General features: G+C 39.8%; 2 protein-coding genes across 2 annotated transcripts; both read right to left on the bottom strand.

Moving 5' to 3' along the window:
• Nucleotides 1–6,118: 6,118 nt before the first annotated feature.
• LOC147284539 (uncharacterized) lies at nucleotides 6,119–9,904 on the bottom strand. The gene has a single exon (XM_086245095.1). The coding sequence runs from the start codon at nucleotides 9,138–9,140 to the stop codon at nucleotides 6,264–6,266; it is 2,877 nt and encodes a 958-aa protein (XP_086101221.1). The 5' UTR covers nucleotides 9,141–9,904; the 3' UTR covers nucleotides 6,119–6,263.
• A 7,375-nt stretch (nucleotides 9,905–17,279) lies between these two features.
• LOC147284538 (uncharacterized) lies at nucleotides 17,280–20,771 on the bottom strand. The gene is made up of 5 exons (XM_086244896.1): nucleotides 20,399–20,771; nucleotides 19,674–19,916; nucleotides 19,196–19,279; nucleotides 18,152–18,281; nucleotides 17,280–18,057 (listed from the first exon to the last, which is right to left on the bottom strand). The coding sequence occupies exons 1-5, from the start codon at nucleotides 20,698–20,700 to the stop codon at nucleotides 17,494–17,496; spliced, it is 1,323 nt and encodes a 440-aa protein (XP_086101022.1). The 5' UTR covers nucleotides 20,701–20,771; the 3' UTR covers nucleotides 17,280–17,493.
• Nucleotides 20,772–24,671: the final 3,900 nt, after the last annotated feature.

The following is a 24,671-nucleotide window of genomic DNA, read 5'->3' as shown; positions in this document are numbered from 1 at the left end:
GTAGAAGACGGGGTGTTGTACACCGCCGACCTCCCTCACCAGGACCGAGCTGAGAGCCGAGTCTGAAACAGAAAGGTAGAGGAAAAGTTCTTCACCTTCCTCCGGTTTGGATAAGATGGGAGGTTCCCCCATGTGCCTTTTCAGATCTTGAAAGGCCTGCTCGCATTGGGGGGTCCATTCTATGCTCTTCCCTGCTCCCCTTAAGGCTTTGAAGAAAGGGAGGCACCGGTCAGTGGACTTCGAGATGAACCGGTTCAGGGCGGCAACTCTTCCAGTCAGACTCTGGATTTCCTTGCGTGTCCTTGGGGACTTCATGTTGATCAAAGCCTGGATCTTCTCCGGATTGGCTTCAATCCCCCGTTGGCTGACCAGGTAGCCCAGGAACTTTCCTGACCGAACCCCAAAGACACATTTGGCTGGGTTCAGCCGCATCTGATACTCCTTCAGGACTCCGAACATGTCTGAGAGGTCCTTGACGTGATCGTCCGCCTTGATGCTTTTGACCAGCATGTCATCCACGTAAACCTCTACGGATTTGCCGATGGAAGATCTGAACATGTGGTTGACCAGCCTTTGGTAGGTGGCTCCGGCGTTCTTGAGGCCGAAGGGCATGACCTTGTAACAGTACATGCCGCGATCCGTTATGAAAGATGTGCCTTCCTGGTCGGACTTGTGCATCAGGATCTGATTGTATCCAGAGTAGGCGTCCATGAAACTGAGGAGCTGATGTCCTGCTGTTGCATCGACGAGCTGATCTATTCTGGGCAAGGGAAAACTATCCTTGGGACAAGCCCTGTTCAGATCGGTGAAGTCCACGCACATCCTCCACTTCCCGTTGTTCTTTTTCACCATGACCACGTTGGCGAGCCAGTCGGGGTAGTTGACCTCCCGGATGAACCCGTTGTTTTGCAACTTGGTTACCTCTTCAGCCATGGCGGCGTATCGGACCGGATCGTATGACCTCCTCTTCTGACGGACCGGTTTGCATCCCGGGTCAGTGTTCAGCCTGTGGGTGATCACGTCAGACGATATGCCTGGCATGTCATCGTAAGACCAGGCGAACACTTCCGCGTTGGCACGGAGGAAATCAATTATGGCGGAGCGCTGCTCGGGGCTGATCTGAGTCCCCACTCGGACGAGCCGATCCGGTGTCTCGTCAGAGATCGGCACTTCCTCCCAAGCCTCGGCGGGAAGGGGTCGAGAATCTGAGCTCGGCTCGGAAGTGAAGTCGAATGTCTCCGCCCTCGGCCACCTGCCGGAATCGGCGATGGAGTCAAGCTCCTGCGAGTTCGGCAGCTGACCCTTCTGCTTGATTGAAGCGGCGTAGCACGACCGAGCCGAGCACTGGTCTCCCTGAATGACGATGCAGTCGTCGCCCACCGGACATTTGATGAGGAGGTTGGCGTAATGGACGATGCAGTCAAGGTCGACCAGAGCCGGTCTGCCCAGAATGATGTTGTAGGCTGACGGCCGCTTGATGACAATGAAGTACGTCATGCAGGTCTTCTTGATCGGTCCCTTCCCGAGCGAAAGGGGAAGGTAGATGTGTCCGAGGGGCTGAACCACTTCTCCCCCGAACCCGACCAAGGCAGGTGTATCGGTCTCCAGCTTATCCTCGCCGATGCCCATCTGCGCGAACGCAGAGTGGTAGAGGATGTTGACTGAGCTCCCTCGGTCGACGAAGGAGCGCGCGATGGTTGTCCCGGCCACCTCAGCCACTATGACGACCGGATCATAGTGGGGGAAGATGATCTCGTTTGCCTCGTTTGGCTCAAAGGTGACCGGTGCCCAGTCCTTCCGCTGTCTTTTGGAAGTGCTGGGCTGACCCGCCTGGATCGACAGGGACTCGTGAGCTTGAGCCGCCTGTCTGACATACTCCTTCTGGGATCGGTTCGAGTTCCCCACGAAGGTTGGTCCCCCCCCGATCGATCCGATGGCAGCATCCTGGACCTCGATGGTGTTGGTGGGCTTCTTCGGCGCGGCCTTGGGTACCCTAGGCCCACCGGCCAGGAATTGATTGATCTTACCCGCCCGGGCAAGAGTCTCAATCCCGTCGCGGAGGGCGTAGCAATCACCCGTGACGTGGCCGTGATTGGAATGGTATTTGCAGAAGACGCCCTCCTTGATTTTGTCCGGGGGTGGTCCCTTGATCTCCCTTGCGACTGGGAGTTGGTCCTTGACCTTGGAGTAGATTGTCTCCAGACCGGCGTTGAGGGGAGTGTACTCCGTGTACTGGACAAACTTGGGTCCCTTGCCCAGAAGTTGGCGTGGCTCCTCGGTCCTGGTCTTCTTGGATTGGACCTGGGGTTTGGGAGTTGCAACCTCTCCCTCCTTCCTCTTGGCCGAGGTCGGCCTGGGATTCAGGGCCTCCACCTGAGCATCCCACTCCTCAGCCCGCGCCCACTTAGTGGCTTCGGCAGAAAGCTCATCGTAAGTGGAGGGAGGATTCCTCATCAAGTGGGAGCGGAGTCCCCCGGCGTGCAGGCCTTGCATGAGGGCATTCTTAGCTGACCTATCGTCGCAATCGTCGCACTTCGTATATTCGATGTTGAAGCGGATCAGATAGGCCTTGAGGCTCTCCCCTTCCTGCTGCTTAATGAGCGACATATCGTTCAAGTTGTAGAGTCGTTCGGATACAACCCGATATCTCGCCAGGAAGGCCCTCCGGAGGTCGGAGAAGGAGTCGATGGAGTTCGGTTGGAGGGTTCGGAACCAACCCCGAGCCGAGCCCTTCAAGGTAGAAGGGAAGATTCTGCACTTCGTGGCTTCAGATGCCTGGCGGGCCTCCATGGCGTATCTGAAGCTGTCAAGATGGTCGTAGGGATCCTTGGTCCCGTCATACTGACCCATCTTGGGGGGCTTGGTATCGCGGGAGACCTCAGCATCCATGATTCTGCTGGTGTACGGGAGGGGAAGTTCCTCCCCGTGGTCGACTCTACCGGTGTACCCCCTGGAGACCTCGACATGTCCGAGCCGATCGTGGACGCTTCGGATCTGGTCCTGGACCAAAGTCCGAACAAGATTTTCCACATTGGGCGGGGTCGGCTCGGCCACATTCTCCCCTGAGCATTCGGCCTGGTTGCCGAGTCTCTCACTCACCGGCTGACGAGCGAGCCTTTCGCTCGCCGGTTGTCGATCCGACATGATCATGGTAGATCCCAGTCGGTCGCTCACTGATCGCCTCCCCGAGTGAGCCCCTGATGGGGAAGGATCCTGGCTGGCGATAGGGCCGAGTCTATTCCGAATCGGGCCCCTGGTTTCAGTTGAACCGGCCGGACTGTTGGCCCCCAATCTTGATTGGGCCGGGGGTCGTCGGTTTGTATTCGGGTCGGCACGGTTTCCGCCCGAATTCCTGGGGGCATGCTTCCCGAAAGCCGCCTGTTTTTGCTGAAGGAGACGGTGGGCGTTTAGGCATTCGGCCTGTTCGGCCGGGGGCATGTCCTCGAAGCCCGGGAAGACGTAATCAGAATCCTGCCGATCGGTCTGGTCGTTCGGCTCGGCAGGAATGCTTTGCCGAGAAGGAGACGGTGAAAGGACCTCCTGCTCGGTTCGGGTCCGGCGTGATCGGAAACCCGATCCCCCGCTGTTTTCAAGCTGAGCACGATGGCGCGCAAGTTCTCCGGCCAGCTCGGCCTGTTTTGCGAGCAGCTCATTATTCTGCTTCAGGAGTGCATTCTCAGCGGCCAGGTGTCGCTGACTCTCCTTAAGGAGTTTGTGAGCGGCTCGGATTTTGGAGGAACCTTTGGACTTTGGCGTCCTGGGGAGTTGTGCTCCCCTCGTTTTCTCAGGTGTCTCAGGCTGATGTTGTTCATCATTCTGAGACGCTCCTGAAGAAGAACTGGTGTCCCGAAAGATGGTAGTCATGATGACTTGCGTGAAGGAAGAGCTTAGCGTTTGCGGTGATGAACACAACGGCTGAAGTCAGCTTCCCACAGACGGCGCCAATCTGTTGATGCAAATTCTCGTAAGGTAGATGCAACAACTTAGATAAGTTGACCTGGCTGATCAGGTGCTTTGCTGGATGATGAAGTGGATGCTGGTTGAGATCTTCATGTAGACAAAAACAAGATCAAAGGAGATGGACCGGTGTGGTACCAGCCAAACACGCTCCGATGATGAAATCAGTGGTGGTGTTTGATGGTGGGTGAGGAAGAACAAAGGAAGAACTTGGGAGAATGGGAAGAACAAGGCAAATGTTCTGGGTTATTCTCAGCAAGTTGGGTAGGCTCTTTTTGTAGAAGGGAATGCAAGTGTTTTTGCGTGTATATTGGTGGATTGCTAGATGCCTCATTTTGCACATATCTGGTGTCTTATATAGGCAAAGGAAGACTTAATGATTAAGTTACCTGCATGTCAATGAATGGTTGCCAGAGACCCACGCACCTGGTCAGACCTAGTTGCATGCTCAGCTGCTTGCTTCCTCAGCATTCAATGCTGTATTGAATGCTCCATTAAATGCAAGGTTGGAAGGTCCAGGCAAACTACCCAGCAGTCATGAATGCAAGCCTGATATTCTATCTGTCAGAAGATTGTGTCAGGTGCATTCAAGTGTGGCGGTTCGTCCCAGCGTGATCTTCCTGGGAATGGCGGCGGAGAGCCGAGCCGAGCTGATGCGAACACATGTTTTCATGTGAAGACACGAAGTCCATGTGTGGTCGGGTCGGACATGAGATTCCAGGCCGAGCCGGTCCCATAGACTGGGGATCTTTCCGAGCCCTAACTGGTCGACGCCAGAACCCGAAAAGAGACCATCTCCTGTGCCGAGCCGAGCCGAACCGGGATGATCGTGGGAGGATGGATACTCGATCCCTTGGAAGATCATCGGTTCGGCTCGAACCGAACTTGGAGGACCAGGCATGGAGATCCGATCCGAGCTGGCAGAGGCGATGCTGAGTGGTGATGACGTGGAGGTCAAAGTTTTGACCACTGAGAGTCAACTCCGAGGTGGATATTGACCAGCCACGTGTCGAGCTGTGATTAGCTGTTCGGATTGATGTGGATTTTCCCACAAACACCAAGTACCAAGTTTCCTTTAGAAGTTAGCTTCCTCAACAACCTCCCAAAATGGGTTTTCTGTCATGTGTTCTTTTAGTTAGATAGTATAAGTGATCTGCCTTGTAATATGGGATATGTAATTTGCTGGTTAGGTGTCATTTTTGGCTTCTTTACAAGGAAAAACGGATTTTGATCATCAGTGTCAAAGTTCTTTTTTTTTTTTTTTTTGTCAAACATTAGTGTTAAAGTTCTAAAAAGAAGCATGAAATGCAGCGACTATACCCTACCAACTTCAAGAAAAGAAATGCTCATGCTTTCCTCAGATCACAGAATAGACAAAAGCCAATAGAAAAGCAAATGAAACATGCTTATCACTGTAATTTCCAGGGAAACAAAACCCAATGGGTATGGCCCATTGATGATTATTACAAGGAGAAAAAGAAGCCCCAAGAATTTAATCAGCCACTCTTTAATTTCTTCTACTTTTTCCAGCATGAAGACAAGCTTCACACTGTTCAATGAATCAAAGTATGTCTATATAGACTATATTCTTTATATCAGATAGCAGTTGTTTTGCCAAGTCCAATTCAATTGTGCCTTCTCTCTTCTTCTTTTTTTTCCTCAAAATGTTAAAAGGCGATAAATCAAAATGCTTACATCAATAAAGGGTTGAACTGAACACCGACATCAAATGTGCTCAATTAAAACAGGCTGTGAATTTTGCACGAACTTTCAACTTTAAAAGGACACAGAAGGATCCCACATTCCATAACAGAGCTCAATTATGTTTTGACCAGAATATACTCCTCATTGGCTCTCATTGTTAACCAAGGGAAAATTTATCATATGCATCTGACGAGAACAATGCCAAAAAGCAACAGAGGGCAAAATCTGAATCTTTTTACAAGAAATAAGATACACTCATACACCATGTATTGTGCAAGAGCAGAATGACAGTAATGGGAATAGTTCCAATCCTAATTCTGCTTTTGCTATACCATTTGTCAAGATGATACAAATTTCTAAACAACCTCTACAAGGACCCAAAAGGTGAAAAGAAAATACAGAGCAATAACAAACATGAATCAACAAATTCATCCCCCCCCCCCCCCCCCCCCCCCCTGCATTGATGAGCTTTTCAAACAAGAGCAAAAGAATCCAACCTTACAGGAATTAAAACCTTCCCATACTTTGGCCTAGAAATCATCTGCTTCGACGATGGGAGAGACCTCCAAATAATTTCCACATTCAATAGAAAATTTTCCTTCTCAATTTGGAACAATATCATGGATAGATGTTTCAGATTTTGTCTCAGATTCTTCATCAACAGTAGACAGCCCGCCCTCTTTGATAAAGGCTGGATTAAGAAAATTTGCCACAAAAGCCCATAACTTGTAAACATCTTCAAAGTTGGTGAGAAAACCCAGAGAAGCTGTTACAACCTCAACCCGTACGAACCCACCTTTTCTATCATTTCTGCCATTTTCCATTGGCCGGCATAGGGTAGTATCTTGAAGATTCAAAACCCCATGTTGTTGTCTTGGGCTATCAAGGATTCGTATGTGATTGAGGATACCAATGCCAAGAGAAATACCTTCTTTTTCAGCCAGCTTCTGGACAACTTCTGGATTGATTAGCCCTCTATTTCGGTCTCTCAGATTGAAAGCAACAGCTGCACCTCTTTCATATTTTATTTTAGGGCCATAGATATGAACCAGATTTGTTCTGTTGCTACCATCTGAACCAGGCAACCTTAATTGCAGCAAAGAGGTCACAAGCCAATTGATCAAAAATCGCAGTCGGGAGGTGGTTTTATTGAGGCCCAACATATTAACATGATCAATATGCCGGCAAGTTATCTCAGGTTCCCTCCTGTCCCAGTCTTGCCCATCACCATATTCCCCATCACTGGTGTAATCTTCATCCTCGAGACTAGTCACAGATATTTCTCCTGTCTCAGCATTATGGCTTACACGATCTTTATGGTTATCTTCTATGCTAAAGGACACCCTTCTCCCCCTGCTTGGTTGTTCATTTTCTTCCAAACCAAAAAATCTACCATTGGCATACTTACTCCCCTCCCTTCTCCCTAACAACCTAAATTCACCTTCAGTTTCCCTTCTGATGGCACTCTCCCTTATCTCTGCACAACTTCCAGTGTTTGATCCATTCTCTAGGCTATGATGCTGAGAAGCTGAACTTGAATTTTTGAGACAAAACCCATTTGTGGCAGAATTCAACACCGACCCAGTAGGTAAGGGTTTGCTGGTCCAACATTCTTCCTGGATCTCTCTATTATGATGATCAGAACCCCTTTTACCATTTTGTGAAGTGGAGCCTGTTTCTGCAAATTGCTCTTCTTCAGGGACCTCCTTGACACAGTCCAATTCCATAGAAACTGATAAGACAGCAGCATCAAATGATAGCACATGGGAGTCATCATGTGTCCTTGAGTTTACCTCTTTGTCATCATATATGGGGCTGCCATATATCTTAGAAGTAGGTTTCGGGGAAAGTTGCTTATGATTCTTCCTGCCCAGAAACCAAAACGGAGGCAAAGGAGAGGCAGTCTTCTGCTTGTTAATCTGGCCTGAATAGTCAGAACCCAATGGGCTCTGACCCAAATCAATCCAAACCGAATTGTCTGATGACTCATCTTCACTGAACACTGGACTCTTCATCATCTCCCCTACTGAGATACTCTCAGATTCTTCAAATATAGTGCTAGTGCCATCTCTGTCAGAGCTGTTATCGTGATCCATCTCAGTCTCAAATACATCCCTTACCTGAGCAGACGTGTATGCTCCAGAGAAGGCAGGCAACTGTGATCCCTGGCGGCTGTCAGAGGTTTTCTCACCATTTACAGCTTCCTCATCATCTTCAATTCCAGCCAATTTATCCAGACCATCTACAGAATCACTCAAATACAATGGGTATTCGGGGGTAATCTTCACCATTCCAGACCCAGTTGACCCAGACTGATTTTGAAGGCATCCAATAACTGATTTCTTAATCAGAAGGCATCCAAATCCAGTTGGATCATACCCAAAAACCCTGTAAAATGAAGTGATGATAAAATCAGGCCTGAACAGGGACAACCCAAGTGAATCCATGTCCTTGGGACCCAATGAACCAGCATCAAGCAAGACATGCCAATTGTTTTGCTGAGCCAGTGCCATCCATTGGTAAGAATACTTGGCCCCAGTAACTCTAGACTGAACCGGAAACACAAAAAGACCAGTCGCGGAATCCTTCTTCTTCTTCTTTTTGTTCGAAATTTGCTTTCTCAAATCAGTGGAACAGAGTTTGAGGGTTGGCCACTTAAACCAGGCACTGTACACCTTTGCACCTTTCTCTCTCGCACTCTGACCCATCCAATTCACAGACTGGCTCTCATAATCAAACATGGTCAATAATTTTTTGTTTGTATGGAAAGGGTATGATTCAGCCAACAATCTAAACGCAGACCCCCTACTCACAGTAAAAACAAGACCATACTCATTCTCAGGAATGTTCAAATAATCCATAATCCTAGTCTTTATATCATGTTCCACAGTGCCTTTCTCAGAACCACCATAAAGAGCATGATTACTCAAATTTGCAGTTATCTCAGACAAGCTAAATGTAGAAGACTCCCAATAATGTAACGTCTGAAGGTACGAAAAAAGACCAAATCCGCAGTAGTCAAGGCATACCTTAGGAGATAAATGTGCATACTCATCCAACCTCAGCTGATCGATCTTCTCCGAAGACTGGTACTTTGGGTACATAGTGAGGAACTTAGAGAAAGTTTCATGGAGGGCAGGGATGTCGTCCTCTGACTCGAAGATGCGCTCGGCAGCCAGAGCAGTGGCTCGGAGGAATTCGCGCTGAGCGTGGAGCCTAGCAAGCGATCGCGACCGGCCAAGACCCTCATCTTGGTTGGCAAGGGCCTCAGACTCCATGTCTTGGGATTTAAAGAGTGATCCATCTTCAGAGGCTTCTTCAAGAGCTTCCCTGAGCTTGTTTTCTTGAAGCTTTCGGAGAATTGATGTGGTTTTCTTGATGTTAAGATTTGAATCTGACCCATCTTTCTTTTTGCTGCTCTTCTTGTCCATAAGAAGAGCAGCACACTGATACAAGGGCTTCCATAATGAAAAATGCATGAAAGCTAGTGTAATAGAATTCAATCTGGATTGAAACCCAGAAGGGGAAATTGGCTCAGAGCAAAAGAACACGAGGGGTTTAGCTTTAGCCCATCAAACAAGGTCACAGAAAAAGCAGGTTCAGCTTCAAACCCTAGGTCCTCCTAACCCAGAAAAAAGATGTTATTGGCCAGATCAAAGAAACCCAACTCTGGATTCTTCAGAGTTCAATTAAATGTCACAAAGGAAGCAACTTTTGGTTTAAAACAGAGAATTGAGAGAAAGATAGGAAATGGGAGAGTTGTTAGAGCAGACAAAGGAAGCAACTTTACCCTCAAACTAAAACCGGTTGCTCAGTCAAGCATTAATTCGAACAATTTGCAGGTCAAAACCCACCGAGAATTTCACTCAAAAGAAACCCCATTTCCCCAAAACGTCAATAAAGAGAATTATTCTGGGAAAAAGGAAAAATAGGAGAAGATAGGGAAAAATCAGAGGGAGGGTCAAACCCTAAAACCCAGATCTCCAAAATGAAAAAGAAACCCACTTTACAGAAGAAAAGAAATCCAAAAAAATGAATGAATGCTGTAATTCTTTTCCTTTCAAGAATCAACAACTCTGTCACTGCAGCACAATTAATGGCAAAGCAAACCCACCACACCAAAAATGCACAATTTACTCTTGTCTCTCTCTCAGTCCCCCCCTCTCTCTTTCTTTGACTCTATCTATAACCTCTTTCTCTCTCTACAATCTTCCACACCAATCCTCCTTAAGAAACAGAGAGAAAGAACATTGACTTTCCCAAACCAAACGTAAAATGATGTTTTATTTATTCATTTGTTTGTTTATTTATTTTTCTTTCCAATTTTCAATCAATCCATCCATAATAATCAGGTTGGTTTTTGCTCGGTTTTGGTGGTGGGACCCGCAGAAGCCACTTTCCTCCTAGGGTCACGGCTTAAAAGTCAAATAATCAGCTGGCTCCCTTTTGTACAAAAGCTGATTTCTGTCCAACCAGGCAGATACATACTTACATACTTACATAGTACATATTTTCTTGTTTTTTCCATACATATTATTATTTCAATCTCAAATTAACTTCCTATAATAAAAAAAAAAAAATTGGAATTTTGCAGGCCTAGATTGGTTGTTTCTTAGTGTTTTTGTTTGGGCTTTGTCCCCCATCTTACCGAAAAAAAAAAATTTGGAATTTATAACTTAGTGATAGACTTCTTCACTCCACACTCATAATAAGAATTCAATTTTTATCCTCTACTCTACTAAATTAAATAAGAAAAATTGTTGGTATTGAAAGTTAATTCCATTATTGTCATCATCACTATTTATTTTTATTTTTATAGTGGCATTTCAAATTTTCAATCTTCTCTTTTCTGTGCCTCCACTTTGATATACAGGTCTATCTATGAAGTGAGAAATGCTTTTTTTGCCAAGTTAATTGGATAAGTTTCCTTTTTTTTTTTTTTTTTGTGGATTTATTTCTTTTCTAGAAAAAATACAAAATAGAAGCAATGCAAAATCATAAATCTTATAATATAATTTGGCAAAATCAAGTTGGGTGCAACTTGTCCACTTGCTTTCTTTATCAGCAAATTAATTAAATAAGCATATTCTCTCATGCAAAATAAAAGGGTTATATAAACATATTTGTCCACTACCATAAACAACATCTTAGTCAACTCTCACATCAATTAGACAAACAAGACTTGAAAGAGTTTTAAGTTGGCTTTGCTTCACTTTGTTTAATGTTTCTTGGATGTTAACCCCACATTATATGCAAATAAAAACTATGGTTTGTATTGATGTCTCTACAATTTGGTGATTCTAACACTTCTTCTTTTTTCAATTTAAAAAACAAAGTAAACCCTCAATTAATTTGTTGTTTTGTCATTTCATTACTAGTCTATATGTATCCGCTAAATAATTTCTAACTTGAATGACTAATTTTTTATTTGAATACTTTTTTGCAATGATGAGCATTGAATGATAACCTAAAAAATGAACGGTTATGATTATAAGATAATGTTGTGTAGTGGGCCCAAAAGGGTAACACAACGTGGTCTCTGAATTAGAACAATTCATTTTTTAAATCTTCATTCAAATAATATTCTTGCAAAAAATCAATTAAATTTGAAATTGTTTAATCAACTATTAATAAGTTAATTCTGCTCATATAAATAGACGAATACAATTTTTCATAACATTGAAATGATTGTGATGATAATCTAATAACTAAATAACTTTTTATTTAAATGATTTTTTGCAAGGATTTTCTTTAAATGAGAACCTAATGAGATTACGGTTCTATATTATCTTACTAATCAATTAACTTTATAACGTTTTTGTTTAGAAATATATGCTTATATGTATATATGTATATCTTTTAGGATATCATGTTATACAAGAATGCTCTAAAATTAACTAGTTAATAAGATATGGTTAATTTCGTATTAACTTGCTAACCAGTTAGTTTTAGAGCACTTCCTCTCATGTTCTATATTATTGAAGTTATGGCATCCTGTCTTTTAGAGTTTTGGTAGAGTTGGGTCTCTGACTCCGGAAAGGAGTTAATTACACTTACACCCCTTGAGATTTATCGTCTTTTCACATACACCCCCTAAGGTTTCAAAACTGTTGCATATAACCTTCTATAGTGAGACGAAAAATGATGATAAATTATGCAAAAAAGCATAATAAGGGGTTAAATGGCCTAATAAGATTTACTCAAGGTGTAAAATCCAACCTCAATACAAATATTTTCTTTTTTATTTATTTATTTTTTTCTCTTATAGGGGGTTATATGCAACAGTTTTGAAACTTCAGGGGGTGTATGTGTAATTATTGAAACTTCAGGGGATGTATGTGAAAAGACGATAAATCTCAAGGGGTGTAAGTGTAATTAACTCCTCCGAAAAGTGGCAAGGATTAAACAAAATGAAAAGGTGTTGATATAGTACACATGCAAAACCACCCTATCAAAGTTTAAACGAATAATGTTTGTTCAAGATTAAGTAACGGGTGATTTTAGAAGGAGATTTTTAAGGACCAAGGTATTAATTTATGATGGATTTGAAGATGTACGATACCGATGAAGGAAAGAACTTCCTTCTAGACAATAGACATGAATGCAAGACACAACATCTCATTAATAATTGTTACTAATAACAATTTAATGTTGTAAGTCTTGATACTTTTATTATTGTTAATTAATACCTATTTACCAAGTTACTAATGTTGGGAACCATGGATGGCTTTTGACTTGGGCCTCTAGGAATTTTTTCGGGGCTACTTCATTTATTAGATAATTGTTGAGCCGTTATTAAATATGTTTGCTCCACCTCAAATAATGATCATGAGTCATATATTATAATTGTTTTTTATTTAACCCAAATCGAGTGCGTTCGGGTGTGGAGTTTTAATCAAAAAATTCAGTGTAACTTAAGATGATATCATGCTTAATAAATTTAATGACAGACAATGACTTGCATTTCCTAATTAATTACCAAGTAATTAGAAAAAGGTTTCTCACGATTGATAAAAGCAAACATAATGTACTTTATTTTGAACTCAATGGGATCCTGATAGACGGAATTTATTTTGATTTTTGGTCTCCCCTTAATGGGATCTTGTCAGAATTATGGGTCTTCACTTTTCATATAGATAAAGTTCTGTAATAATCATTGCTACTTTGCTGAAGTTTACATGGTTCTCATGCATTTGTATGTACTGTTGTTGTTGTATAGAAAAATTAATAATTTTATTGCAATTTTTAAGTGAGTATTATTATTATATGAAGGGTTATTTTTTAGTAAAAATAAAATCATTCTTTTATGCAACTCTCCTGCGTGAATGAGCACATTAGAAAGTTTAGTAGTAAGGCTAAGGTAGACATACAACAACAATAGATACAACTCTTTGGATTCCCTCTCACTCCTCAATTGCCAGACTTGGTGCACAAAACACCAGAACCTGCCAATTTGTCATATTATAGTTTACTCTTCATATTTGGACTGTTCATATTGACTTTTAACTAAAAGTTAAGGAATAAAAAGTCCAAGACAAAAATGAAAACATTTTCTTATATAGTGTGCTTAAGCAGGGGTAGTTTCGAGGTTAAAAGTCACATTCAGAGCATCTATGTTTGTCATTCCCCTTTTTTTTAAAAAAAAATTTGGAAAATAATAATGTCCCTAGTCAATCTTGCTGCTTATAATTGTTCGGCCTTCTTAATCATCCTTATCCTATAATTACTAAATTACATACACTAGCTACATATACATTTCTACTGGTAAATTTTGTATCCCTTTTTGTTTAGTTACATTGAAAAGTATTTGATATTAAACATATTCTAATTCTAATTTATTGGTCAGCTCAGTTGACCAAATAAAAAAAAAACTAATAAATCTCATATTAGGATCTAAAATTTTTTCTCATGGTGAAACTTTATTCGAATATTGATCGATAAAATTTGTGGGTATCTTTACTAGAGAAATGTATCTAAGAGTTTACATACTAACTCAAAATTTTTGATTTTTTCCATGTGAGATATTAGATCTACAAATTTTTGCGTAGTTTTGTCTCAAAGGCTGAAAGGCCTTAGAAAATTACAAAGTCAAAACATTCAATTAAAGCCATGCCCATGTATAATTCAGAAATATAATACTCTTATGGTCATATACACTTAACCAATGGGCAATGTCTTAGTTGAAAATGTACCAAACCTGATTAGTGCTTCTTTAATCTATTAATTTCAAATCCAAAGCAAACGTTGTTCATACTTCATACACAAGCAAAAATTATATATGCTCTTTAAGTATATATATTGAGTGTTACAAGCAATTATTTCCACCCAAGTTTATTCAAATTGAAAGTTTCCTCTGACTATCAGAAAATTAAAAAATGAGATGTGCTTATCTTTGAATTCAATTCAAATTAATTCTTTGACATGGTTGGAATGGTTTAATCACTTTTATATGACAAATATATTGACATTTGCGATCGAGTGTATAACATTGAAAGCAGCCAAGAATATGATCATAATACATGGTTGACCAACAAGCTTTTCGAATGAGCAAATATACCTTTGTCAAATCACAAGGGTGGACTGCATCAAAGAGTCTAAGACCAGGACATGCATGATCTCATCCACAATCAAACGACAAATTAAATGGAAGGATCGACCAAACATAGTTGAAAAATTGAAATAAGATCCTATTCTATGTTGATGTTGATGTAGTTTCAAAATTTTGGAATTTGGATTTGATATTTTTAACAATATTGAAAAAATAGTTTTTAAAAAAAAAATTAAAATAAAGTATTTTTATACATAAATACTATATCGGCACATCGAAATATAAACAGATCATCTAAATTCATTAAATTTATTCTGGTTTTTTGGCATGCTTCTTATGAAAAGAAGAAAAGGAGCTTTGCATAATGACCACGACTTTAGCACAAGCTTAGCCTATGGTATCCAATCCATGTCCAACTAGTAAATGTAAATGATGTGCCTCGAAGCACAAGAACACCAACTTTGCTAAAAGTGGGATTAGCAAAGATCTTTAGTTGCAAGTAATGAGTAAAGGATTGTCTCTTTTTAGCTATCAATGCCTTTATTTTTTTACGTGGGATTTTTTTATTCTTCAACCCTCCTAGCTACCCTTTTTTCAGATATTGGATTCTCTCTTGAATGTTTTTGTACTTATGTACTAGAAGCTTATTTTTGCCTATCTTTTTCTCAAGTTCTCAACATACCATCATTTGTAGATAAGACTTCATTGGTACATAAGTATTTGAAATAAGCAATTCAGCTTTTCTTTTGAAGCTTACAACATAGAAGTGTTCTCTAGCCCATCCAAGCTCAACTTGATGGTCAATTTGAACCTGTTGGGCCCAACTCCATGTGGGCTACTGTGCACACTTTGCTCTTTAAGTATTTAAAATAATCAAACTCTCTTGCCTATGAGCCTTAGCTTTATTTGTAAGGCTTGTTATTATCATAGATATCCGTTGACCCAGAAATTCGACAAGTAAGCTAATAAATTAATAATTGCCAGCATATGTGAGAAAAGGAAATTACATAAAAACAAGTTTGGTCAAGAATTAAAATACAAAATAATTGGTTGAAATAAACCCCTGTTAACGGTTTGGAGGAAGTTGATTCGAATAAAGTGTTTGTAACCTGCTCTATATCCAAAATGCTCTAATTGATTGCTAGTGTTCATCATCATGTCTAATATACTATTCACCCTCTAGTTTCCTTGATCTCTGCTGTTAAGCTTTTACTTGGTGGATCTTGCTCTAGTCATTTTAGAGCAGCCTTATGTTAGTAGTTAGTTATTTGTTTGTTTGGGACATGCCCCTATTTTACCAAAAAAAAAAAATATATATATATATATATACACTGTTCTCCTTTGCTTCAATTTGCACTTTAGTTTAGCAACAAGAAAACGCTTCTTGAACTAATAGCACTTGTTTCAATGACTTGATGATGAGATTATTGCTATCACCAAGTTTCTTATCCATGCAATTCATTTTATTCTCTTTCTCATTAGAGTTGGAGACAAAAGTTTATGATTGAAGCCAAAACATAACACACATCCATTTTAGTTTTCACCAATATCTCAATATATTTTTCAAATACTTTCAATAATATCTAAATGTTCATTTACCAAAAAAAAAAAAATTTAGTAATAAAAACAATAGTATGAAATTGTCAAGATGTGTATGTTATACATATATTAAATTCGCATATAATTAGCATGAATGATATGATACATTTTTTGAGTGATACTACACCCCAAACATATTCATAAAAGTTTTGTGTATTCATCTAGGTGTGTACATAGTTTATTTATTATAAGCATATTAAAAAATTATTGTTAGAACTTTAGATTCACACATTTGTTGCACTAATCATCATCACCAATTGGCTCTGAACTCTTTTGTGTAATAACTAGTTCTTAAATATATTAATTTTCTTGTTTGATTTAATTGTATATTAATTTTTTTTAATTGATGTTTAATTGTTCATGAGTTGATTATATTACATTAGTATTTAGGTTAAGAAGGCATTAACCTAAGAAATTGGGCTTGAAGATGTATGGTTCTTCAAACAAAATAAAGCTCGTTATTAAGGCTAATTGGTAGAAGAATGCTTCCTATTGGAGATAGTATTAGTTTTGTAAAAAAAAAATTTGACATGCTCTAAAGGGGTTGGCGTCATGAATCTAAAGGGGCTGAAATTTTCTAGTTTACTTACTCAGAAATCTAATTAGTAGTTTATTGTGATTCAGTGTAATGATGATGCTCTCGACACATTGAGTAATTGGCAAGAGTCTTCTAATTGGCCCTGGTCTCTTAGGGTGTTTAGGCTTCTAGATCAAGTTTATGCATTATTAATATTGAATTTATGATGTCAAGTTTATAATTGGGAGATTTAAGATTTATTTTTGGATCTAGGATTTATTATTGTCTACTTCATAAATTTAATCTGAATTATGAACTTTCAGACAATTCGGTTTTAGGATTTGGTTTTTTTAGAAAGTATGAGTATGACATAACTTAGTTGATTATATTAGAAGAAAACAATTTCGCATGACTTAAGTTTATGTAAGTTTGAATCACATCTTCAAAATGTATACGTTTGTTGTCATGATACTTTGGTTTGTGTAATGGTGATTTTATTTAAATTCAACTAAGCTTCGTATTACTTTCTCATTTATGTGGACACACAATGCACTTACTTGGGGCTTATTTTTGAGATAAGAAATATTTGGGTTTTTTACATTAATTTGAATTCAACACAATAACCCAAAAATTCTCTATAGCAAGTGGCGAGCAAGCTTTAGAGAAAAAAAATACAAAATAAAAACATTCCCACATTCACTCTTGCAAAAACTACAACCAAATAGCCCATCATCTCTTTACCCAAAACACAAGGATCCATATCCAGGTGAAAAGACGGACGAAGGGTTGTTTGGTTGCAGTTTTCTGCAAGAGTAAGTGGGAGAAAAAGAAATTAAATAAAAGAAGTTGGGTTAAGAATCAAGATACAAAATAATCAGATCAAATAAATCTACTCTTAACAGAAAAACAAAAGAAAAATAAACTCATATTACCTATAACCATAAAGATCAAGTATTCAAATAATATTATGAGGTTTGATTTAGTTGGTATTTGATTTGATCTACTTAGAATTCCAATTTAGAGAATCTCTATGATGTTCATGAGAACAATAGAATAAAAGAGAAGACAAAAAGTTGTTACAAGTGAGAAATATGCTCAACACATTGGTTTAAATTGAATTTTTTTTTTTCCTAAAGTTTGCAGGGGCAATACTCTCTCATCATCATTTCTAATACCCTATCCGCCTTCGCCTCAATCTACCAGCAATACTGTCTGGTTCAGCCACAAGAGCACGCTTCTTCTTCTTGAGCTTTGAACTTCTGTTTAATGCAGTACTCCTATCATGTTGATTATCAGTAAATAGCACACCGTCTTCTTTCTCCACTTCCTTCTCTGACAAGATTTTGTCTACATCCACTTCCTTCTCTGACAATATTTTGTTTACATCCACTTCCTTCTCTGACTGTTGTACTATATCTGGAAAGTACAATGACCTCTTTGCAGAAGTTTGGGTGTTCATATCTTGATTTTCCTTTCTCTGCATTTCATTCTCTTTTTCCTTCTTAAACTCATCATCTCTTTTGTCTTCTCTACCACCTAGAGGTGTTAACGATCCAAGGTCACTATAATCGACCTTGAGATTTTCTTTACATGATGCATCCATATCTTGGAAAGGCAGTGACCTTTTTGCAGAAACTTGAGTGGTAGTTTCTGGATTTTGTCCTGAATATGTCTGTGAGCGTCGTGTTTGAATGAGATAGTGTGCAACTGATTTGAAGCCTAGTTGTGATATCTGGAAAGTAGACATGATTAATCTTAGCTCCAAAACAATGCCAGGGGAAAAAGGAGCAAATTAAAAAAAGATGACACATGGTTTTGAAGGGAACCTTCTTGTACATAACACCAGTTGGAGCCCATCCTTTTGCATTCCGGCACAAACTACAGTTGCATATTCCACGGCAGACAGGGCAAATCCAATCTGGATTCTGAACGGCTTCAAGCACATGTTCCCCATATCTGCTCCAAGGAGATAAATGATGCAGTATAAACATTGGATTAACAATATATAGACTACATATATAGAAACCAAGAAGCTCCAAGCCTACTACATTGTAGTATGAAACATAAAGGGATGGCTCTCTCCAAGCCAAATGTGTAGAACACATGTGGGATAATACCTATGAGATGTGTGAAATTTAACTGATGGAATTATGTTAACTGTCCAATATGGCAGCTGTTTTGGCAAGTGACCATCCAATATGTCAATCATCATTCGTTATAGTAACATTTAAAGGTCATCTTTAACAGTGATTCAAGAGCAAAAGTTGACTTTCTTTGGAGTTTGACAGTCTGAAATCAAAACTTCCAGCCAAGTTGGACGGACATTGTATATGTATAAATGACAAAGATTTAGCAGAAGGGTGGGGGTGATAACTACCTAACATATGAATCTGCTCAGAAATTCTTAGAATTTGACTTCTTTACCAGAAAAGTCAAATTGCTTAGTTGTACTATTTTGATTTTGTTAAAGTGAAGTCAATCTTGCGAACTGCAGCCTAAGCTCTGTGAAGCTTGTTTTATTCTAAGGCAATTGATATAATGTTTGCAAGACCCACCAAACATGGTAGAGATGGGCACATTGTAATGCATATAAAAGGAATAAATACGAAGACTATGTATCAACCTAAAAGTAGGGACATGTGCACAAGGGAGAACCCAGTAGTCATAAAATCAGCACATGGTAAAGTTTTGACAACCAACATGTGCCTCATGCTAAGAGGGGCATGGTAGGAACCTATAGTTATTAGCCCCTTTATGAAATTATAAATAAACTGCCAAATGTTTACAAATAGGCGCAATGAAAGTAATGGGACCAAACTAATATGCAGATGTTAGGGCAGAGAAGAAATTTGTAGGAGTATACAGTTTACCTCATGTACAAACAATCTCCACAAAACTGTCCTTGGACCATGTTGCAATTGCTGCAGTGAGTATGATGACCCAGAGTTTTCTGCCTGTAAAACAGCATTTCAATCCTTTAGAATATATGATATCAAGCCAAGGGAAATAATCCAGAAAAACATATAGAACCACCCTTGTTGCATCTTTTGCATGAGAAAATGTCACCTCTGCATGAGACACAACACATATCAAGAAAAGGAAATTGAAATTATGGAAGGGTTTTTTATCACCATATTTAGAGCAAAATAATGAATTCCAGAAGTTACAATATTCGGTATTCACAAGACTTGACAAAAACCGTGTTTCTTAACTTGTTCTCCACTTTAATTAATCCTCTTTTGAACATCCAACTTGTCTCTGAATAACATTCAAGTTGCTCTCTCATTGTTTAAAAGGGTATTTACTATTTACACAGCGCAGCCAGCATTTTGGCGGCAAAGGGTATACCTGCATTGATGGCAAGTCTTTCCTCTAACGGCGTCGTAAATTCGCTTTCCATCTTTCCCATAACCATCCACAAATAGAGTCCAGCTCTTTTCAGTGTTGCCCAACAGCTTTTCATGCTCTTCTGTGTAAATCTCCGGCTTTGCACCCACCTCCAGCCTAATACCCTTACCCTTCTCTTCCACAGCCTCAAGCTTCTCCCCCAAATGCACCTCCGAGTAGCTTACTGGTGTAGCATTCTGCAATCTGAACCGAAAAACCAAATTTTAAAATTAAATATAAAAATAAGTCTACTTAGAAACCACAATCTCCAAAATCAAGTGCTAAACTGCTAATATATTAAAATTGTATTCTTAGTCGAAATTGTTAGAGACCCATGTAGCATTCACAACCAGAAACAGTTTCAAACCTACCAGAATCACAGACACAGTAGATTAAAGATTCAATTTTTAAAGCTAAAACAGTTATAAATTATCAACCCAAGAAAAAAAAAAAAAAACTCTGAAAATGTAAGAACCAATGAAGCATTCAGAGTCAGAAACAGTCTTAAATCCACCAGAATCAGAGACCCAGTTGGCTAAAGATTTTAATTTCTAAGCCCCAAATGTTTATTCAAGTTACCTGTTAACTAATAAGACTGCATTTTTCTCAAAAACAACAAACAGATCCACATAGAGGTAGCAATCCAATAAGCCTATAAGGAAATAGAGAGGGTATGAAATGATTACCTGGAAGAACGGCGAATGGGTCCAGTTGGGCGCATTGGAGAGGGTCCAGACGGCGTCGTACTGCGGTTGGAACAGCTCTTTGTTGCGCGCTTGGGTTGAAACTGGGCCTTGAGCTGAAGAGAGATGTCAGCAATGCCGAGCTTTTTCATTCTCTCAAGGTTTTCTCTGATTCGTTCTTCTCTGGACTGCTCGTACTGACACTTCATCTGGGTCTGATTGGTTTGGGCTTGCTCATTGCTGCTTCGATGTTTAGGGTTTGCTGAAGATTCTAGGGCAGCACTCTTCTTTCTCAGAGTTGGCATTGTGAACTCAGTAACTCACCCTTGCGACTCTCTCTTTCTCTCTGTGATTCTTCTTTCTTCAGTAGAGTCTCTGCGCCTTATTTTAATCTCTAAACCCCAACGGTCGAGTTTGGAGCGTAGGATTAGGACATAACTGGTTTTATGTGTTTCTATTTTTGGGTTTCTTCTTTTGGAATGGAATTTAGAATTTTCCTTTTTCTCTTTGTGAGAATCTTTTCTTTTTTGAAATTTTGAATCCTAAAATCTTTACATTCTCTCATTTTTCTGTCCTTTGTATTGATTTATTAATGAAAAATTTCATTAAATAACTCTTTTTAATACAACTCTATCTTTTTTAACCATTTCCTCTCAACTTTATCTTTTATGACTCTTTGGATGCCCTTTTCGTCGCCACATAGTCGACAAAAAAAAAAAGGTAGAAAATAATGAATATGACGAACTGGTTGCAACACCATCTAAAGTGGCTGTAGCACCATGTGTCAACCATTTATCAACCATTTGTCAACCATGTGTCAACCATTTGTCGTTGACGATCAAATTTCAGATCTGAAAAAACAAACTCAAGTTGAAAATTCAAATTTAGAACATCAAACCCATATCGAAATTTCATATCTGGAATATCAAACTCAAATTGAAATTTCATATATGGAACAACAAAACCATGTCCAAATTTTATGGAACAATAGAAACTCATAATGAATAATGAATACAATGTTCTTGTTAATCTTCTTTCCCGATTACATCCAAAACCCAAAAAATTTCAAAGGAAAAAAAAAAGTAAACAAGGAAATCCAATTGACTGACCCACATTCCAAAAGGCTGTTATAGTGTTTTTCCAGCAACACCATAGCGTACCCATCAAAGTAGCTTCAATGGTGGAACCCCAAGCTCTTGAACTTTCACCAAGACCTTGACGACACTCCAGACCTTCCCCTCCTTTAGAAACCCGGAAATCATTTGCCTTCCCCTCATTTAGAAACCCAAAAATCCTTTTCCCAGCTTAATTAGAAACCCAGATCGCGAAATCCTGGAGCTTCTCGTCTCGGGCGAGCTTGGAAGCGAGGTTGGCGAAGTAGCCGAGGTGGGTTTTGCTGGCCGGGTCCCATCAGACGGCGAAGAAAGGAGGGGGGCGAGAATGTGTTGAGAGTAATGTGGAGCAATGTCCCACATCGGAAAACTAAGGCTTAGCATATGTGCTTATAAGTCTTGGGCCTCTCCACCCATTGCCAATTGGTTTTGGGTTGGATGCTCAAATTCTAACATGGTATCAGAGCTTGGTTATTCGCGTGTAAAGCCCAACGGCCACACGTGCTCCCACGTCACCCAATACAATTTGTTCACGTGTAAGGCTCAAAATCTCGCCACACGTGCGGGGGCGTGTTGAGAGTAATGTGGAGCAATGTCCCACATCGGAAAACTAAGGCTTAGCATATGTGCTTATAAGTCTTGGGCCTCTCCACCTATTGCCAATTGGTTTTGGGTTGGATGCTCAAATTCTAACAGAATGAAGGGTGGAGATTGGAGAAAAAGAGGAGAGTTTGGAGGGGGAGAGCTTGGGAAGTAAGGTCTTGTGGGGTTTGGTGGAATGGTTGTTGCCATGGGAATTTGGAGGAGTGGAAATGAAGGAAGAAGAAGAAGAATAGCCATGGATTTCGCTGTGTAGTTGTGCAGAGAGATGAGGAGGATGTTAATAGTTGGGTAGCTGTGTGATATGTGGAGATCACAAATGGGGAGAATGTTGATGTGGGTGGGAGAGAGAGAGAAGTGCATTTTTGTTCGAAAATGGGCCAAAGATTCATAAAAGATAAAAATGGGTGATAAGGGTTAGAAAATATATTGTTGTATTAAAAAGAGATATTTAATGAAATTTCCCTTTATTAATTTTAGAGTATGAGAAGTGTACTTACTAACTATCGACATGTAAATTGAATTCAATTGTGGTAGTGAATAAAAACTGATCGGCACTTAAATTTAAATACGCATTAAAAAACAATTAATTATCTAACTACAAAGGTAAAATGTACTAAACAACTTAACTATTTTTCTTAATCCGCTGCCTTTGACATAGATCCGGTGAAATTAAATTCTTTATAAGATGCCTTGGATTTAAGTGAGGAATTCTTAAAAAATAGGACAAAGTCTGACATGAGAATAGAGCTTCCAAGAATTGTGAGCAGCTTCTGATCTCAACTATTATTCCTAAATCTTATAATATTATAAATACGACTTCATAGTATTTTGTTTTTTGGCCATAAATACGACTTCATAGTATAACTTCACAAAATGAGTCCTTTTTTGGATGTTATATTTCCATTTATATGAAATAAATAACTCTTCAATCTTGATCTTGAAATTATAATGGTTCTCGATTTACCTAGAAGAAATTTCATTTATTCTCTTTCAAATTTTATATGGCAGTACATTATGCCTAATTCTATTATTCTCATCATTAATATAGAAAGAGGAGGAGGTTTGGGTATATAGGGTTTATAGTTTAGGATTTAGGACAAAAAATATATAACCATATTTGGGTATAGGTGGCAATTCGTGTTAATGGATCATGTTCATGTTAAATACTAGTCAATCTTAATTTAACCTGTTTACAATCGTGTTGTGTACAAGTTGACCTATTTATCGTGTGATCTAAAAACTTAACATAATTTCCTTTAATTTAAAACCAAAACTATCACTTATGTGTTACTTATAAAACAAAAACCTATTAATTATGATACCAACAAAACCATAAAAAAATAACTCTATATTTATATAACGACTCATACAATAAATATTAAAAAGTAAGAGAATTTACTCTTTTTTTTTGTATAATAGTAGTTAGATTTATTTATCGTGTCCTAATCATGTCACATATGTTTGACGCTAATCTGATTTGTTTATTCTTCGTGTTTAACATGTCATGTCATAATCGTGCTCAAGTCAAAAAATGGTCAGTCCTAACTTGATTTCATATCTTGTGTATTATCGTATCTTGTCAAAAATAGCCACATTTATATTTAGGACTACAAGAAGGCTATAAAGCCTTGAACATTAATTTCTAAATGGGCTAGAAAGGGCCTAACATGCTACATTCGGGCCAAATCGGTAATTAGAGCTTACCAGTGAGAAGTGGGGGGTTTAAAAAAAACGAGGAGGTTCTGAAATTCAGAAGGAACACAGAGAATCATATATAGAAAGAAAGTCAAGTTAAGATAAAGCTCCTTACTTGGCCATGGAATATCATGAGTTTATTAGATTCAAAGGTGCACAACTAATTATAATATCATGATTTGATTAGAATTGTGGGAGTTTGTCATTACACGGTCACATATTTATTACGTATTTGTTCTTTTGTTAAGGTCGAATCATTTTGTGCAAACAATGGGTAACATTACATAAACTATCAAATTTTTGTATATATACATAATAAATTGTGCAATCCTAGATTCCTATGGTGGTTTAATTTTCAAAGAGTGCTGCTATTTGCACACCCTGTTTTTTCTTTTTGCACACCCTTTTATAAAAAAAAAAATCAAAACTAAAAAAAAAAGACACACTTACCCCTCACCCAACACACCCTAACTCAATTTTTTCTCTTTTGCACACCCCATCAACAAACAAAAAAAAACACACACACCCCCTTCATCTCCCTCACCCGACCACACCCACCGGCCACCCACGCCAGCACCCACCTCCTCCCTCCCCTCCACCAAGCCCAGCCCCGTCGCACCCTCCCTCCAGCCCCGACCCAGCCCACCTCCTTCCCATCCATGCACCCAGCCCGACCTCCTCCCTCCCCTCCACCAAGCCCCAGCCCGACCACCTCATTCCCCTCCACCCAGCCCCAGCCCGACCACCTCATTCCCCTCCACCCAGCCCGACTTCCTCCCTCCCCTCCACCAAGCCCCAGCCCCGTCGCACCCTCCCTCCAGCCCCGACCCAGCCCACCACCTTCCCCTCCACCTTCCCTTTTCTCT

Source organism: Dryas octopetala, chromosome 5 (assembly GCF_963921425.1).
Source record: "Dryas octopetala chromosome 5, drDryOcto1.1, whole genome shotgun sequence".
Classification (NCBI taxonomy): domain Eukaryota; kingdom Viridiplantae; phylum Streptophyta; class Magnoliopsida; order Rosales; family Rosaceae; genus Dryas; species Dryas octopetala.
Note: the sequence above shows the minus strand (reverse complement) of the source record. Positions and strands in the feature narration are given on the sequence as shown.

Coding starts and splice junctions, on each gene's coding strand:
- LOC147284539 (XM_086245095.1), bottom strand. CDS start 9,140: ATGCATTTTTCATTATGGAAGCCCTTGTATCAGTGTGCTGCTCTTCTT.
- LOC147284538 (XM_086244896.1), bottom strand. CDS start 20,700: ATGCCAACTCTGAGAAAGAAGAGTGCTGCCCTAGAATCTTCAGCAAAC. Junction 19,280..19,673: donor AAGACTTGCCATCAATGCAG/GTATACCCTTTG, acceptor GCTGTTTTACAG/GCAGAAAACTCTGGGTCATC. Junction 18,058..18,151: donor CTGGTGTTATGTACAAGAAG/GTTCCCTTCAAA, acceptor TCTACTTTCCAG/ATATCACAACTAGGCTTCAA.